The sequence below is a fragment of the Lissotriton vulgaris genome, chromosome 1_1 (genome assembly GCF_964263255.1).
Source record: "Lissotriton vulgaris chromosome 1_1, aLisVul1.2, whole genome shotgun sequence".
Lineage (NCBI taxonomy): Eukaryota > Metazoa > Chordata > Amphibia > Caudata > Salamandridae > Lissotriton > Lissotriton vulgaris.
Window position 1 is genome coordinate 1,807,663,642 of NC_141685.1, and position 19,518 is coordinate 1,807,683,159.

Below are 19,518 nucleotides of genomic sequence, written 5' to 3' on the forward strand. Positions count from 1 at the left end.
ACTCTTTGGCTCGGAAGGAGCCTCCTGTTGGGCTGCGGGCCCATTCCACTCGGGCCACGGCGGCTACCACTGCCCTGGGCCGGGGAGTCCCCTTGCAGGACATTTGCCAAGCGGCTACGTGGGCCTCGCTGCACACCTTTGCGAGGCACTACTGCCTGGACAGTCAAGTCCGGAGGGATGGCTTCTTTGGCCGTTCTGTCCTCCAGGACTTTCTGGTGTAGTTTGTATTGGTTCGCAGACCCACCACCGGGGTTGGTATTGCTGGGGTATGTATTCTAAGGTAAGGAATCTAACACTAACGTGTTTCTTTCAGATGAACAAGTTACTTACCTTCGGTAACGATATATCTGTAAGAAACATTAGTTAGTGTTAGATTCCTTACCGATCCCACCCATCCTCCCCGTTCTGCGAACTGATACCTAGGGTTAAGGACATCCCTTTCAGGGCCCTAGTTTTACATGGCACCAGTGTTGGTTCTCTCATGGCTCTGCGTCTCCTGGCGCGGAAATGCTGTGTGCAAAGAACTGACGTCAGCGCGCGGAGGCGGCGTCTATATACTCCAGCGACGTCCTCACGGCGCACGACGCCGACGACGGACGCGGAGCCGCAGGGGACGCCTGCAGACGACGCCTACCGACGCGCAGGGGTACTGCTACGCAAAAGTTTCCGGATCCAGACTGACGCCTGGGGATATTCTAAGGTAAGGAATCTAACACTAACTAATGTTTCTTACAGATATATCGTTACCGAAGGTAAGTAACTTGTTCTTCTGTGTTCAACTGCTCCTTTGTTTCCTTAGGGACAGTTCAGTGATATGTAGATGCGCATTCAAATAGCTTTTAATGCCCTATGGTGTGCTGCTGCCCCTGTCTTGACCACTGGCAAAGGTAGCAACCAGAAAAGAAAGGATATTTGGTGTTTAACTCCATGGCTGCTAAGGCAATTCCCCTCCTGTGCTGCAGATTGCTGTTTTACATTGTTTTATGACGAGCTGGGCTCGTCATCAGTGTTTGAGGAGGCTACACCATGACGAGCCCAGCTCGTCATGAGTGTGGAAGGGGTTAAGTGTTTCCTTGTCTGTTACGTTGTTTATAATCAGAGATGCATTTTTCTGTCATAAAGCCTGTCCTGTGGATGTTTTCTTAACAACTGGAGCTACAGTTTTTAGCTCCCTCCTCCTTTCCCGGCAGATTTCTACTTCTAAAGCAGATTGAGTGCATTGTTTGTCTCAAAGTGGTATCGTATCATGGAATGCTATTTCTGTTTAGGGTAATGTCCTTGTGTATGGCGCTTCCTCTGTATGTGTATATGCCAGTCCAGTGGTCCCGTCTCTCATCAGAGAAAAAAAGCAGATTAAATCTTCAAATAAACTTAGATTTTATCTCTGTTTACCTGACTTACAATGATGTTTGCCACCATTAGGGTCAAGATCAACGATTATCCATTTTAGCGTAAAATCGTTGTATCCTATTGCTGTTACATTCACTAGTTGGTGCAGCTTTTCACTAGTATTCACATCTAAGAAAGTGGCCGGAGCATGTTGTTTGCCAGTCTGTAGTCTAGAGCACGTGCAATCAAAGTGATGTTCTAAGTCTTGCTGGAGAGAGGCTTACCATCTTCCCCAGCCTTACTAGTTTCGCTGTGATTTTTACGTAACTTTGATGCTGTTGGGAGAGAGATTATTTCATTTGCATGATAAACGCATCTGTTAGTAAAGTGTGACTTAAATTGCTAATTAACGCGTACTTATTAATCATGTCATTTGTAGTAGGTGACTGCATTTATCTATTAAGATCAGTACCTGAGTTAACATATTGTATAACTTAAGTTAGCCTAATATTAATACTGTTAGAATGTGGACTTTTACACCTAAAAGGCTAAAAAGCCTGCACATTTCATAGTAGTTTGTTTTGCACGTTGTGTGTTTTTCCATTGCAGATGCTTTTTATTTTCAGATGGCTTTTTTAAATTAGTGAATAGTTGTTTGTTATGTATTAGGTGAATGCCAGTGAGTTTCTCATTAAAGAAGATGCCAGTATGACAGAGTGACTGAGAGTGGGAACAAGTTCAAATGTTGCAATATGTGTTTTGTTGGAAATATATTAGTGTGTGTTCTTTAGACTTGGGTTCTCACATGCTATGGAGAGTTTCTTGCTGACTTTGAACTGAGAAGACCCTTTGCAGTCCACAGCTTGAGTGCAAAGGCTTTATGTCTAAGCATTCTTATTTTCATGTTTAGAGACCTTCAGTTGGTTTGCTGAAGCAGACACCTTACTTACCTCACCTAAATGCCCTTTTTTCAAACCATACTAATTCATGTAGAAAATGGATTTCCTTTATAAAACATTCTTTCTGGATTGGCTGTATTCTTTATGTAATTCATGTTAACAATCTATTTTTCCTTATCCTAAAATGTCGAGTCTTGGATCATTCTAATGTGAAACTCATGATGCTTGAATGTCATTGCTTTAATCAAAATGTTGTTAATCCCTTTTAAATGTATTTAACTTCTTGTCATTTCCAGTGTAGCCTACTGGTTTCACTATTTATGGAAATGTATTTAAATGCTAGCTCCTCAGTTCCTCTTCACGTTGACTAACTAAGGCCCATACGACCAGTTGTGGGGTTTGTAAGACCATAGCTTAAGATTTAGTAACCCCTGCTCAATCACTGTCATGGTAGGGTAGAGGTACCTTCAATGGATTTTACTTGCAGTATTTGTTACACTAGTTTGTAAATTCAATTTTAGACCCAAATGAATGATGGTCTATAGACGAACTAAACAATCGTGATTATTAATTCAAATTAAAACAGTCACAATATGTGATCAAATCAGAAAAGGCAAAAGAAACAGGTGTATGTAGAATTTTTTTTATTTTATACGTATTATTAGTCAAAGTAGGGTACTGAAAAGTATATCAACAATGTTACAAGAAGTACATATTAAAGAAATAAAACAACTTCAGGAAGGTCTCAAGCCTGGCGGCCCTCCAGAAGCAGTGAAGTGCAGGCCCACCTCACTCCCCTTACCACCAATCTCCTGCGTGTCCCCTCACCGATGCCGTCCTCAGCGCACGGGATCTGTTGACTGCACAGGATGAAGCAGCTGAATCAAGAAGCACCACCACCAAGCTTCCTAGGGGGAAACAAATGTTAATATAATGCACAAATTTTGAATCAAAAGAGGCTACAAGGGCACTATCCAGGCACAATAAAAGTATGTCCCAACCTACAACAAAGGCTTTAGTATATTAAAACCCTGCAATATACTTGAAAAGTCTTGAAAAGGGGGTTAAACAATCAACACAGGTATTGACAAAATTATTTGGCAACCAGGGTCTGTAAAAACCTGCTTCTAGGCAGTTAAAAATGGCACTCCCTCATTGGTCTCCCATTCACTGGCTGCCCTGCTAAATCCTGCTTCGCCCCCAGACAGTGAATTGCCAGCGTTTAACCCTCAACCGTGTTAAAACCTATTCAGCTCGCTAAGCGATCTAAGTAGACAGTGCTTCACTAAGCGCTCTAGTTAAACGGTGTTCGTTTTTCTGGACAGAGTCCCCTCCTTCGCCCCCAGCAGCACGTGAGCTCCTCGAGGCTCTGGCTGCAGATTCACTCACCGGCAATCACTGAAGACGCTCCCGTCCCCGAAAATACCTCGTTGCCAGGCAAAAACTAGCTGCTCTCCAGGCCGCTTGACCTCACGCCTCCGCCGCTTTTGCCTGCCAATCCCCGCAAAGGAATCTCCGATAGCCAAACAGAGGCACTGCCCGGGTGCACTGTCAGAGTCTCCCGACGTCCACCAGGATCTGTCCACTGCCGCTTCGAGGCCACGAGGCACCGGGTCCTGAAATAGAAACAGAGAAAATTAGAAGCCCCGAGCGGGGGGCACACGAGGTATGCGGGGAGGGAGCCATTGACAAAGAGGGCGCCCAGCTCGCTCCCCGAGCCTCTTAAAGGGGGCTACCACACTAGGGGGTCGCCGGCCCCGACGGCAGCCCCCCAGGAAACCCGCCCCCCTGCCCCGGAAGCTGTCCAACCGCTTCCAGGTCACGGGGGAGGCACGGTGGTGGAGGCGCGACGCGCGTGTCATCAACCCGAGACACACACCCACCACCGAGAGGCCGGAGGAGGGGGGGGGGCGCCGCACTGCCATGTGGGCGGGTGGGCCGAGCGCCCCCCCCCCTTTTTAAATCCCTTGAAGGTACCTCTACCCTACCAATTCTTTTGCCCGAGCCCTCAAGGGTATATTGGGTTGCTCACTTCTTGTATATCAATCACTGTCATGTCACTCTGGACAAAAAAGAATGGCTTTTAAAAATATTGCTGCTTTACATGATTGACTGCAGCAGCAATGGTGTTTGACTTGGTTTAGGTTTGATTTATATTATCTTTCAATCCCAATTTTTACTTTTCAAATTGCAACCACTGCACAAACTTCTGAAATAGGTTATTCTCCCTATGGATCGCTTTCACGATCGTGAACCCTCTTGTCTCACATAAGACAAACCTCACGCTAGCCTCTCTATATCTTTATCATGATGCTGACGGTTGCGATGTGGAAGAATATGTGAGATTTATTTGTTTTCTGATGTTTTGATATTAAGACTGTACATAGAATATGTGTCTATTATTACTATATTACGGTATTGGATGTTCTAACATGATATCCTTATAGTGCATATTATACAAACTTTTGTGTCTTCGATTATATGCTTACCAAGTGACCTTACAACTGAATTGCATAAAAATTTCAAAAACGAAGACCGTCCATTATTATTATTATTATTATTATTATTATTGTTATTATTATATTTATTTTTATAGAGTACGCAGCTACCCGGAGGTTTCCCGGCACTAAAGACATTTTGAGCGAAAAAAATACAGTAGGGGGACAGAGGGGCCTGTAAGAGGGTTATTGGTTAAACAACCATGTTTTTAGGTTCCTACGGAATTGGAGGTAGCATTTGTCTGTGCGGAGCTGGATGGGGAGAGAATTCCAAAGAGAAGGGGCAAGGTATGAGAAGGAACGTCCACCCATTCTTGCTCGGTTTATCCTGGGTACCTGAAACTTATGTTGGCATGAAGAGCGTAGGGTTCTTGGGGGGCAATATTGATGAACAAGGGTGCTCAGGTAGGATGGTGCTTTGCCTGCCTTAATCCTGCGCATGAAACACATGGCTTAAAACTATGTGCGGCTTTCAATTCGAAGTCAGTGAAGACTACGTAGACCAGAGGAGGTGGAAGATTTTTTGGGCAGTTTGCAGAGCAGCCTAACCGCTTCGTTTTGTACTGTTTGAAGTTTCCTCGTGACTTCTTTACAGGCTCCCAGGTACAAGATGTTGCCTTAGTCCAGTCTAGATGTGATTAGGGCCTGGACTACGGATTTTTGTGTTTCCTGGGGGAGCATCCACATGATTTTCCTGAGCCACTTGAGGATGGTAAAACAAGTGGCTGCAACTCTGACCGCTTGTTGTTTCATGGACATTTGGTCATCAAAAATGATGCCAAGATTGCTAGCGGTTTTGGAGGGAGAGGGTGTGGAACCCATCTGAGGTGGTCAATGTTGGGGGCCCCATAAAGCAGTGTGTTTACCAATCAGAAGCAGTTCGGTCTTTCCTCCGTTGAGTTTCAGTTTGTTATCATGCATCCATTTGGCAATGTTGTTAAGGCCGGAGCAGAGGGAAGACGGGTTAGAGTGTGCATTAGCAGAGAGTGAATAAATAAGCTGGGTGTCGTCAGCATATGAGTAAATCGTCAACCCAGATTGTTCTGATTAACCTAATCACAATTCCAGCTGCAACTTAATTTATAGCCTCATTGCAACTCCTTCGTCTGTTGTATTTCTTTCTTTTTATTTATTTGTTATTTCATTTACATTCACATTCGTAACTGTATTTCAACTCATGCCAATTTGTGATTTTCTTTATTTGCATCTATGTTCTTGTTTTTTCTTAAAATGTAAATAAAAATTATTTGAAATAAAAAAAAAATACAATTGTTAGTTCCGTAAAAGTGGTATTTTAGGGCCATTTTTGTTACCTTATTAGAAAGTGTACTTTATCTTACTTAGAAGTGTAGAAGAAAAATACTTGTGTCAGTAAAAAGTAAGGAGAAATTGTAAACTAAAGATTGCACCCTTTATTCTCCTCCGTAACTGCATGTAGGGTGTTGTTACTAACATGTCTTCTTGGAAATCAAATAGATCGTTAAACAAGCATTGGCATAGCCAATAGGTCTCGCCTTTGGAATCTTATACATTTTTAGTTATGCAGTACAATACCCTTGGGGCAACAACATCAAATGTTGCATGGCTAAAAACGTATAAGGTCCCAAATGCAAGACCTATTGGCTATGCCAATGCTTCTTAACCTTTGCCTTGTTTGGGTGAGCTCCGTTCAGACATTGGTTTGTCGGGTTGTCCATCATGTTTCAGGGCCAGGCTAGAGGATTTTGCAGATGCTTACATTTCTCAATTTAGTTTAACACTTTGTATTGGTGATGCGTTGTAAAGAAGTTCATGTTTGCATGCCCCTTTGTCACAGCCCGCTTTTACCTGCATTCTAAACTGATTCTGACAAATCAACATTCTCTACCCATCTTGCACATCAGCAACACGCTCATGCATGCCAATAGACCTGATTCAGGAGGGAGATCCCGATTTTTAAAGCCAAAAGTTGCTTTCTTTTTTGCTTTCTCCTACCTAAAATTACCTCCTCTTCAATGCACGTTAATGGGGAAATAAATTCCCCCATTTTTTTTATCTACCCGTTTGTTGTTGTGACATTTTATATAGCGCAAAGTAAACCCGAAGTTATCGGAGCGCTTTACATGAGCACCAGTTACGTTACAGACTAACAAATTTATTTTTGTTAATATTGATGCACAGGCTCCAAAACGGCTGCATATATGTGTAGCTTTGAACATGGAAACTCTCAAGGTAATGGATACAGTTCATTCTTATGAAAGCACGTTTTTTTCCAATTGGATATTATTTAGGTATACATTTGTTTAGTTGAACACTGCCATGAAATTTCACCACAGATTGACGGTAACTATGCCCAATTCCTTATTCCTATAGTTGCAGACCTTGTGAATAACATGTTTTTACCAGACTAGTGATGCAGTCACACATAGTGTTATAGTACTGCTGACTTGCATTAACGCACTTGTCTTTCTGTTGATGCGTTAACAAGCCTTGGAATGTGTCTATAAATATTTCCTGTGGCAAGCATGTATTCTTGAATTAGCCTGCATGACCCAGCGTGTAGTAACTGTATGGATCTTCAATCCCTGGCGGCACAGCACCCTGGATAATGTGCTGCATGGCTGAACACTTATAAATTCCCAAATGCGAGACCTATTGGCTATGCCAATGCTTGTTTTGTTATGTTAGCAACACTATAAATGTAAATGAACAGATTGCTTTAACCACTATTCATATTTCATTGTCTTTTCACTAAACATAGTACGATGTGCAATATATAATCCTCACTGCTAAAATTGTAACAGTAGGCATATTTATTAAATATATGGTTTTGCATATTTCTTCGTATTTATTTTTTGGGGAGGGTTAGACTCTTCGTGTAAACTTTATTCCTTAGGAGGCAGGTTTGAGGTCAAAATAGCTTCTTGGAACTGAGCAATTGGTATGTGCCTTAAGACATTTTCTGCTTGAGCTAATCTGCAGTATAGTGTGACTTTTGCATTTCAAATATGCCCTCATGTTTAAATGTTCATGTAAGATACTGGTCAAGGGCATACACTGCAACATTTGTAATTACGACAAGGAAAAGTATTTCCAACTCCAATCACCCATAATGCTGGGTGAGGAACAAAACACCTGGAATTCAGGGAAACAGGAGGAATTATTAGCATGTTAAATAAAATACCATTTGACAGCTCAAGTGCTCCCCATATACTGAAAATTGGCAGGAGTTCTGGCTTGCTGTAGTAGCTGGTGCCACCCTTAGTCGGTGCCTTAAGATTGACAGCTAATGCTCCTAATTGAAGCACCAGACATGCGTACAGCATGCCTCTGCCGAAAGGCCCTGTAAATGCAAGCTTGGCTCTTCAGGTTACTTTTGATCATACAGCCAGTCTTTGTCAGATTTGCGGTCTCTTTACCTGGAATACAATGGACTTCTATTTGGCCTTTGTTCTTTGGTGTGAACTGCCTGAACAAAGAGGTTAGGATTGGAGCAGGGCCCCAATCTTGTTTACCCAAGCCAGGCCAGTAGGCTGGAGAGGCATACTGGCTGTCAGCCATCGCCCTTCCTCCACAGCAATGCTCTCTGCAAACCAGCAGCAAAGTTAAGTCACCACAGCCTGTGGATGATCATACCCTTCACCTAAGCTAGCAACTGGGGCTCCATCACAGAGTACTATCGCCCCAAAATAATATATATCTCCTGTTGCTCACCAGTACCTTGGCATACATTGCTGGTGGTAAGCACACGTTCTCTAAATTATTTCCTGCAGTGAATAGCAGGATTCTTGTTTTATGGTAATAATAATAATAATAATAATAATAATGACATTTGTAGAGCGCATGAAAAAATACGCCATCTCGGCGTGTCCCCGCGCTAAAAAAAGAGAGGCATAAACTCGTAAGGGGGGAAGTGGACAGAGCGAGGCAAAAAGGGCAGTGGAGGGCTATAAGGAGAAAAGAAAAGTTTTGAGTTTACGTCGGAAAATATTTTCTGAAGGCTCTAGGCGTAGATGGATTGGAAGTTTGTTCCATGCTTTGGCTGCCGTCACTCTGAAGGACCGGCCTCCCATTTTTTGTCTCCTGTAGTGGTGGGTCACAAGGGTGCCCGTATCGCTAGATCTTGGTGATCTGCGTGGTTCGTATCTGGTAACCAGACCTAACAGATATCCGGGGGCTTTGTTCCAGATAATCTGATGGCATATGAGGAGTGCTTTGTATTTTATTCTTTTTTTCACTGGGAACCAGTGGAGGGCATCCAGGGTGGCTTTAGAGTTGGCCCTTCGTGGGAGTCTAAGCACTAGGCGAGCTGCAGCATTTTGCAGTACCTGCAGTTGTCCTATGCTTTTACTAGAAGCTCCCAAGAGCAGGACATTCCCGTAATCGAGGCGTGAAGTGATTAGTGCCTGGGTCATAGTGCGCCTGGCTTCTAAAGGAAGGAGATCTAAGGTTTTATTGAGAGTGTTTAGGACTCCAAAGCACTTGCCTACTAGACGGTTGATGTGTGTCTCATAGGAGAGTGTGGGATCCATCCATATCCCTAAGTTTTTTGCTTCAGTGCATGGTGTTGGCCTGCCACCTAGGCAGTTTGGCCACCAATCGCATGTCCAGTATCTTTGATCACCGCCTACCACCAAGACTTCCGTCTTGGATCCGTTCAATTTAAGGCAGTGCGTATCCATCCAGGTGGTCAGTGCTTGCATACAGGCTCTGAAATTGTTAGCCTCAGCAGCCGGAGTTTGAGTGAGGGTGAGTAGGAGCTGAGTATCGTCGGCGTAGGATACAATCTCTACGCCGAACGATTGAACCAACTCCGCCAGGGGTGCCATGTATAGATTAAAAAGGGTAGGACTTAGAGCAGAGCCCTGTGGTACTCCCTGTTCCAATACCCACTCCTCAGACCGAAATGAGCCCCGTTGAACCTGAAAGCTTCTGCCTGTTAGAAACCATTTCAGCCAACCGAGTGCTCTATCGGTCACACCTCCTCTGTTCAGACACTGTAGCAAGGTGATGTGTGCTACAGTGTCGAACGCTGCGCTTAGATCTAGCATGACCAGTGCCATGGTTAGTCCAGCGTCCGCTCCTTGACGGAGAGTTTCGGTGGCTCTTAATAAGGCCGTCTCAGTAGAGAAGCCTTTCCGGAAGCCCGATTGGGAGGGGTGTAAAAGATTATTCTGCTCCGCAAATGTCATCAGTTGCACATTTGCAAATTTCTCAGCAAGTTTGGCGGTGTAGGGTAGCAGAGAGATTGGTCGTAGGTTCTCTAGGACATCATGGCTTATATTAGGTTTTTTCCTAATGGGTAGTACAATTGCATTTTTCCATTTCCTAGGCAGGGTCTGAGATTCAAAAGATGTAGTAAGGACATGGCGGATGTATGGTTCTAAAGTGGCTATACTTGCGGCCAGAACCCTTGGAGGAGCGGGGTCAAGAGGGGAACCTGATTTTATGCTAGAGCATATGGTAACAAGTTCTTTACTTTGCGGGACAGTAAAGCATTCTAGCTTCGGTTTTAACATTGTCATCGCTGGTTCCTTCATTTCTATGAAGGTTTCTCCAGCCTCAGGATGAGTGGAAAAGGAGCTGTATATCTTCTTGACTTTGTTGGCAAAATATGCTGCCACCTTGTTACATTCCATCACGGAATCAGTTTCTGGAGAGTTGGAAAGCGAGACAGCTGAGATTTCTTTGTAAATTTTAAAGAGTTCCCTAGATGTGCATTCTGCCTCACTAATTCTTTTTCCGTAGAAGGCTGCTTTAGTAGTTCTGACCTGTTTTTGATATCTTCTCTGGGCTGTTTTGTATTGAAGCTTAGTTAGATCATTCCTGTCCTTGCGCCAGAGTCTTTCAAGCTTTTTGCACTCAGATCTGACCGATTGCAGATTATTATTGTACCAAGGTGCCGTTTTCCTGACTCTATTCCCTTTTTTTGCCGTGGATAGAGGAGCTACCCTATTCAAGGCATCAAGAATTCGGGTATCTAAATTTTGGTTGGCGCTTTCACTATCTGTGCCTCCCGGTACCCCACCTAGACGTAGCATCTCGTTAAAGCTGGGTTGTGAGAATTTTTTCCATCTGCGATGAGGGTAGCTATTATTGCCACTCAGAAGGGGGGCAGACTTCAATGTCGTGTTAATCACAAAAGGGACTAAAAAATGGTCAGTCCAGGGTAGTGGGTTAGGAGTGCTAGTAGTAATGCCTTCCCAGTTGGCGAACACCGGATCCAGTAGATGGCCATGGATATGAGTGGGTGTTAGGTTTTTTAGAGCCATATTCGTATTTGAAAGTTCCTGCTTAAGGTCAGTGACCTCCTTTAGCTGGGTCTTCTCGAAATGGATATTTAGATCCCCCATGAGGAGAACTTTCCTATGTCTCAGTGCTAAGTGGGTGAGGTGTTCTAGTAAACTTGGTTTAAAATTTCCCAGGGTCCCAGGGGGTCTATAGAGGAGGACACCCGAGATGTAGTCCTGAGGACCAAGTTTCAGTGCAAATTTGCCGGCTTCGCAGCTGTCTATTCCAAGAGGTTCAAGAGAACACACCAGGGGGGCTTTGCTGATCACAGCGATACCACCTCCTCGGCCTACCGGTCGATCTACCCTGGTTATACTATATTCGGGTGGAAGAGATTCAATGATTTCAGGGTCGGAATCTGCCCCTAGCCATGTCTCTGTCAAAAAGAGTATGTCAAGGCCCTCTTCAAGGAGCATATTCCAAATTTGCAAGGCGTGTTTTGGGAGGGATCGACAGTTTAGCAGACCTCCTCTGAGGCTCTTAGTCCGTTTTTTGTCGTCTATCTGTATGCACGTTTGAAATGGGCAGTGTCGGCATTTACTAGAGGAGATGATCTCCATATTGTGCAAGCAGCATTCATTTATTGTCGGGCGTAGGTTCCATAGGGCCTGTGTACTGTAAGTTATGGGGTCATTTGGGGAACGGACAGGGGTTCTGGCCCTGGACCGCGCCCGGCCGCGGACGGGCGCAGACGGGCTTGCCTTAGGCGCGCAAACGGCGCGCCCGCTGCGCGACCGAAAGATACACATGATTTATAGTTACCGACTGAGGATAGAGGAGGCGTGGCCTAAAAGGGGGCGTGGCCTCCGCTCGTGGCGAGGGGGGAGGTTCTGCCCAGCGTACAGCGTCAGCGCTGGCTCCGCTGCGTGCAGCAACTGGGTCCCAGGAGTTCTAAGGTAGGCGTTCCTAAATAAGCAATCTGTTTTTCTTTTTTAAATCAATTTCAGTGACACCACACAAAAGTTAAAATCACACTTAATCTGTGAATTTCAGTTAATCAAGCTAGTACCTCGCTCCCGGCTTCCGCCTCAGGAGCTTACCTTTCAGTTTTGCTGAAATGAAGGTCCGCGTTTGCTATATGCTCGTGAGTAGGGGGCGTGGCCTAAAAGGGGGCGTGGCCTCCGCTCGTGGCGGGAGGGCGCGAGGGGGGAGGTTCTGCCCAGCGTGCAGTGTCAGCGCTGGCTCCGCTGCGTGCAGCAACTGGGTCACAGGAGTTCTAAGGTAGGTGTTCCTAAATAAACAAGCAATCTGTTTTTCTTTTTAAAATACAAATCAATTTCAGTGACACCACACAAAAGTTAAAATCACACTTAATCTGTGACTTTCAATTAATCAAGCTAGTACCTCGCTCCCGGCTTCCGCCTCAGGAGCTTACCTTTCAGTTTTGCTGAAATGAAGGTCCGCGTTTGCTATATGCTCGTGAGTAGGGGGCGTGGCCTCCGCTCGTGGCGGGAGGGCGCCAGGGGGGAGGTTCTGCCCAGAGTGCAGCGTCAGCGCTGGCTCCGCTGCGTGCAGCAACTGGGTCACAGGAGTTCTAAGGTAGGCGTTCCTAAATGTACTAAATGTCCTTCCCTATAGTTTTTGGGCAATAAATCACGGTTTACCTGCATCACTGCAGATGGCAAATACCCCTCCTCAAAGTTCTTCTTGTGTAATGTGACCTCTGATGCTTGGGAAGTGGTACATCCCCTCCTGTAGCGTCATAGGAAGAGTATGGATCCTCCTTCTTATAATTTTTAAGAGCTGGTAAAAGCCCCTTCTGATTATGTCGAAATCCCTAGGGTTAGTAGGAGATGCAAGTAAATATTCGTGGTTTGTTTCCCGTGCGTGATACCTCTGCACGCTTCTTAGGTGATGAATGTCTATTTCGGTAATTGTCTAGAAGTTAACCCCCCCACTGCCCCATTTGTTTAATACAACAGAGGTGCACAATGTGCCAGTAATTACCTATTTTGCAACGGCTACCATAAATTCCCATAACATGCCAGGAATTACGATCAATATGTGAATCTCAAGCACACAAACACATAACTCATGCACTCAGTCCATCACCAACTCCTGCACACCGCTTAGAAATCACTTTTACCTAACATTTGTCCATCACAATTAGTAGCGGCCAATCGTAGGCATATGAAATTCTGTAAAACAACAACACGGGATTCCCAAGAAAATCCATGATGTGCTATGGGTTCTGCAAATGTGATTCTGGATCATTAACCGAGGGGTCAGTACTAGCGGTGTAGCGTAAAAAACAGCATTTCAAATGCTTTTTCTGACAGCAGCTACAAAACCGGGCACAATGCATTGGAGAAGGTGTTTTGGTCAACTTCTACGCTCCCAAACGCCACCTCCGATCAGCCAACCACGCCCTCGCCGCCGTCCCCCGCATCCGAAGAGCGACGACAGGAGGAAGGTCCTTCTCCTACCTGGCCGCCAAGACCTGGAACTCCCTCCCGACCGACCTGCGCCTGACCCAAGACCACCTCTCCTTCAGGAAGAAGCTGAAGACCTGGCTGTTTGAGCAGTAGCGGCACCCCCCCCCCTCCCCCCCCCCCCCCAGCGCCTTGAGACCCTACGGGTATGTAGCGCGCTTTATAAGTGTCCTTGATTGATTGATTGATTGGTGTGCCGAATAGTGCAGTAGGTTGTGTGCGTTCTACTGAGCCACCAGTTAGAGACTGTGCCACTGGTTACAGTCACCTGAACTATTTTGATTTGTCACAAAGTTGCTAAGTTTCCCAGATCTAATGCATGATGTGCTTTTCCAGTCGAGGTTTTTTCCTTTGAATTCTGGGGGTTGTAGTCTTGTTTTATTATGGCATATGCAAGACTACAAGCCCCAGAATTAATGGGAAGAACTCTAGAATGGAACAGCAAATCGCACATAAACTAGGGAAAGTTGACAGCCCCGGTGTTTTCTTTATATTTACTTCACCTAAGATGGGTTAGTGTAACAGGCAGTTTCTCCGTAGTTTCTGTTTAGACTTTCAACCATTCGTCCTAAATATTTGCAGACTACCTGGAAAGTCTCCTCCATGCCAGTGGCGTCACCCTATTGTAGGAAAATTTAGCCCGCAGCAATAGAACCCCCATCCTTGAGCTGGGTGGGCTTTTCAAGGTAGTCCAGCCCCGCAGATCAAGGAGTACAACTTGCCACCACAGAAGAATGGCAACGGAGCCTATGCGTACAGAGCTGGCGGCAGAGGTAATCCGGACGAGATACAGAACAAGTTGGGGGAAGGTAGGCAGCGCTGAGTGAGTGTGGGGCAACTGACCCCACCCCGCGGAGAAGAGGAGGCGGGGCCATGGCAGCCGGGAAAGGACACTGTACGGACTGCGGGAAGTAAGGATAACGGTGCAGGAGCTGCAGAACACGGCTCTACTTACCAACACAGCTCCCCTGCACGTGGTTCACCTAGTCTTCCTGCTGCCCGTGGTGCAGACCTGCCAAGCAGTCATTTGATGACGTCTCCCGAGCCCGCGTATTGACGGGAGATGGGGCGTGCAGCAGCTACATACTGCGCCACTAGACAGTCTATGTGTACGAATGTCACAGCCAATGAACTGAATGCGTTTTTTTTTTCTCCACGTTTACAGCGACTTCTGCCACTTTCGTATCCCATGTAGCCAATCGTTCCCCCATCCATAGCACAATAAGTTACTGGCAGTGTAGGAATGGAAAAGTTTAATTATCGTGTTGTGTAACATTTTCTCATTTCCACCGAAAACATGTTAGGGCCTGCTTCCCAGCTGTCTACACATTTCTGCCATATTTACCAACATCGACGGCTGCAGCACTGTAATCCGGGGTTGGATTGGGATTAAAAATCGGCCCGGGCACGTTATAAACCAGCACCGCCTCTCCCCTACCTCGCGCAGGAATGACTGCAAAAATGTGCAACAAAAAAAAGGGGGGGGGCGGAAACAGCCACTGAATCCCTCCCCTCCGGGACTCCGTGACCGGCCTTGTGGTTGCCATAGCAACGTTTCTGGAAATCGGTTTGCGACAACAGAAGTCAGATCACGGAGTCCTGAAAAGGAGGGATCACAGCCAGACAAATCATCCGAACAGGGGCATTGTCCAATGGCAGGCCTCCGTTTCGCGATGCTGGCCAATGGAAGAAGGGGCATGGTTTCATGCCCCTTCTTGTTTACAAGAACTCTCGCCTGCAGCAGTGCATGCGCTGTAACGTAGGCTTCGACCTAAAAATGGCAATCAGCAACGTGCAGCCTTCCCTGCTACATTCGGGTTGGTTCTAACACTTTTTTTTTTTTTTTACAGATGAAAGAACTTGCAATGGTGTTCTGCCATCAACTGCAGTCTAAATATCTTGATGAGACACTTGGAGAGCAGGTGAGAGTGCTGTCTACTCGATGTGTTCTGGATGACACCACTTCTAAATAGAATATGATTTAATGTTAAGCTCTGAAAAAACAAACATTGTATGAGGCATAAATCTAATCAAGCCAGTCAAACTTTCTTTAAAAAACAAAAATGCAATATACTTATTTTTCCTTTATTGAAAGTGCACATAGACGTAACAAGTGATACCTTAACAGTACCCTTTATCTCAGACTATAATAACTAATTTATAGAAACATATTTTATTATTAGAAAAAACTGGCTTATATTGTATGCAATGGCCTGCTTGTACTTTGAACATATTTCAGTCTAAACTATATCATAATGTCAGAGAATCCTCTCCGGAATCGGTATTAAAAAAAAAGTAACCAGTGATCACAATCCTGTTCTCCCTGGTAATGTGTTTATTTATATTGTATTTTATTATAAACAGCCGCATGCCATCTGGGCAGTTTCAGGAGGCATGCCCTGTTTAAAAAAAATCATAATAAAAAAAAAATGCAGATTTTAGTCAAAATATTTTTTAAAAATGTCAAATAATAGTTTGTACTTAGAGATATTATAACTACTGCAGACAAGACAAATGCTAATTTCATTCTATGTATTAGATTTCTCACTTATGAAATTCTACAATCATTCGATAAGAGCAGTTTTGTGGTTTACCTACACCAGCACCCGCTGGCCCTGCACATCATTAACAATGTATTTCTAAATATACTGTCATGTCCTTCCCCTGTGCATGACCATTTGTGTGACCAAAGAGATTCCCTGGCAAAATTCTGCCACTGCTTTTAGTTTTTTTATGCGTTTCTTTTCTTTGTCACATATGACTTTATTCACATTTCTTTTTCTTCAAAAGCATTTTTTTCACAAGCAATTAGATAAGCCTGCAAAATTAATAACATAATTTGTTAATTAAATTTACAGTTTTAAAATTTTCAAACTTTTTCCATAATCGCCAGTTCCTATAATCAAGGTGTTTTTAAAAATAAAGGTTTGCACAAAAACTGCATGAATTTAGGTAACCCAGGATGCATGTATCCCCTTTATTTCCTAATCTACGTTTTGTGTATGAGCACATGCACTCACCTGTGTGTTTCCCCAATGGGTCAATGAATGGAATAAATCAGTTTAATGGCTTTGTGAATTCATAACAAATGAGACCACAAAGGAATATAAATATTTAATAAGTAAAGTATTTAAACAAACTGTAAATACGTGACTCTTGGGTCATGTTTTTATGATTAAAAATGGTTGCACATATTGATATCTTTTTTTGGTCCCAAGTGGCAAGAACATCAAAATTATGGGAGAAGACCAACATAAGCTGTCCAGAAGGACATATACATTAATTCAGTTGTAATAAACAATTTGCTTCAGTAGTTATTATGACACAGTCTTAATGTACAAACATGACATTTACTCTATTGAACCTTGGCACACACAAAAGTGTTGATAGAGATATTGTGAATAGGTCCATTAATTCAACGTTGCTCCCTTCATCCAGCAATACCCCAATTGAAAGGAGTCATGCTTGTCTTACTTTGTCATCAGAATGGAAAAGGTAAGATGGCCCCATTTCAATGAATTACAATGCATGTACTAATTAGGAGTGATATGAGTCAATCCAGAGTGGTCAGTGAGGGACACATTAAAGATGTAAACAGTGATGTCAGGCCTTATATAGTGAGGATGCATAAAATGCTTGATCGTGTGTTTCCACTATGAATTATTACATTGCTTTTTGTCCCATTCTTTCAGGTTATAAAGAATTTACTATTTGTATCCAAAGTAGTGTATCTTTTGATGCCAGATATGGAAGTCAAACTAGACGACAACAAAGACATCAACTGTGAAACAGATCATAAAGAAATCTCAGGAGATGAGTGTGAAATGGGGGAAGATCAGAAGGAGGCTGAGAATGGCGAGCAAGCAGAGGAGGACAAAAAACAGGCCACTTTGTTGTGGTTAATAAAAAAACTGTCATTTATGGCCAAAAGGGATGCCGCTTACTCACCGAAAACCACATTAAAGGTTAGCCGGATGTCATATTTGTCTTCATCTAAAAACAATGAAGGCCTACCACTCTTACGTACCTTTAAATGTCGCTCTTACTAGTTTCCTGAACTCTGTTGGGCTTTTGAGTTTTTGTTTTGCCAAGTATGTGTTATTACTTTTCTTGTTCACACAGCCTTCTTTGCACGTTGTAGGTTATATATTGTTGGAGGGAGTGTAAATTGTGTCCAACGATGGGAATGAAGAAATACAAGCTGGACCTGGGTTTCCGGATATATTGTGTTCCACTTACAAGTAGAATCTTACATTTCCTCAGTAACCATTGTGCAGTTACTCAATTTTGTTTTAGTCTTAATGGGTAAACCATTTCACTATCAACAAATGAGATAATACGATGCAATATATTTTGTACAATGTAGGAAAGTGCTGATTTCTGTCATGGTCACCTCCACTTTTTGCCACTAATACAGATGTTTTTCGATAATGTGTACTTTATCCCTGCTAACCAAGACCCCAGTGCCAGTGCTCTTTCCCTAAAACAATGACATTCTCAATTGTGCACGAATTGGCAAGGACTTTAGTACCCCTTTAATGGCCTAGTAAATTGTGCCTCTGGCACCCAGGGCATGGGTACTAAATTGCAGCATGTATAATAGCACCCTAAAGGGACCCACACACAAACTGCATGCAGCCTGCCATTGCGGGATGCGTGAAAGGGTGAGGGGGCGTCGAGAGCCCAGATGGAGACACATGCAGCGGCTTTGCAGGCCTCGCTGGCTTCTCCTCCTCCTGGGACGTCATCGGATCCTTTGCAGTGTGCGGGCCCTCCGTGGCATCGCCGGCGGCTCCGACCCTGGCGCCGACTGGTTGGGATCCAAATGTAAATGTTAATGTAAATGTAAATGTATTTGAGCTTATATAACGCACAGCTACCCACAGTGGGTTTCCCGGCGCTTGCTTAGGGAACCCGTCCTGGTATTCCCCTGTGAGATAACCCCGGCAGGGTATCCACAAGGTGAAAGCCAGGCATCCCGCCGCGAGGGGCCGTTGTGGAGATTAAGCAAGCTATTGCCCAGAGTCGCGGAGTGTGAACCCGTGAGTCGAGAAGGCACCGGAGCGAGAATTATCGAGCCCGTGGAATTTTTAGCCCAAGACCCGCCGAGACGGGGAATTGAACCCTGGTCCAGGGTCGATCTCAGCTTCCGGGTCTGCCGCCTCTAACCCCTGAGCCACACTTCTCCATCCAGGCTCGGAGGTTGTGGTGCCGTTGGGGTGTGGCCCTTCGGGGTTCCCTCCTTCGGACCACGGCGCCCCGGCTTCACCGCAAACTCCTGCGGGAGTCCCTGTGGTGTCGCGGGAGGTCGCCGGGGCTTGGGTCACATCCCCGAGCCCCTCTCGGCCCGTTGGACAGGCGATCTTGTCTGAGGCCGAGGTGACGCCGCTTTAGCGCCGGCAGCTGCTGGCCCCGGCGGCACCACAGGGGTCGGCAGACCCCCCTCGTCCCTCCCCGGGCCCCTCTTCCCTCCACATAGGCGGCTGCCTCATCGGAGGTCGAGCTGGCCTTGGCGCCGCCATGGGGGTCGGCTGGTCCCTCTTGTCCCCTCAAGGGTCCAGGCTGGCAGGGGACTCCTTGTTACCGGGTGCCTTTTGTCCCTCCATGCAGGCCTCGTCGGAGGTCAAGTCGGCGCCTTTCCGGCGCCGTCCCTTAGCCGCCTAGGCTCCGGCCCAGCCCCGGTCTCCTGCGCCGTGTGATGTGGTGGAGGCCTGTCCAGTGTCTCCTTTGGTGCTGGGCGATGACGACACCCTGCTCCAAGTTGCGGACTCTACAGCACCGGACAGGCGGCAGGTTATGGACTCGTCTTCGGACGCTCCCTCTTCCCCGGAGGTTGGGCGCCTGCTGGTGTCGTCCTCGCCAGAGGCAGCCCGCCGCGTCGTGGCTTTTTACCCGACGTCATCAAAGGATGGCTCCTCGCTGCAGCCGTGGTTTTCACCTGAGGAACCACAGGTCCCCCACTCCTGGGCACCTCTTTCTCCTTTCCGGACCTGGCCCCTTCCCCACTCCGATTGGCTTAGGGGATGGCCGACTTAGCTTGCAGCCGTTTCCGACAGAGTACTGCTTTCCCCACCGCTGGGCCCTACGGAG

General features: G+C 45.5%; 1 protein-coding gene across 1 annotated transcript in view; it reads left to right on the plus strand.

Moving 5' to 3' along the window:
* Positions 1 to 19,518, plus strand: part of UTP20 (UTP20 small subunit processome component) — a 1,022,377-nt gene that overhangs the window by 931,766 nt on the left and 71,093 nt on the right. Inside the window, exons 58-59 of the mRNA XM_086919130.1 lie at positions 15,279 to 15,350; positions 17,121 to 17,393. Coding sequence (XP_086775256.1) covers positions 15,279 to 15,350; positions 17,121 to 17,393 — 345 coding nt within the window. The remainder of the gene's footprint in view (positions 1 to 15,278; positions 15,351 to 17,120; positions 17,394 to 19,518) is intronic.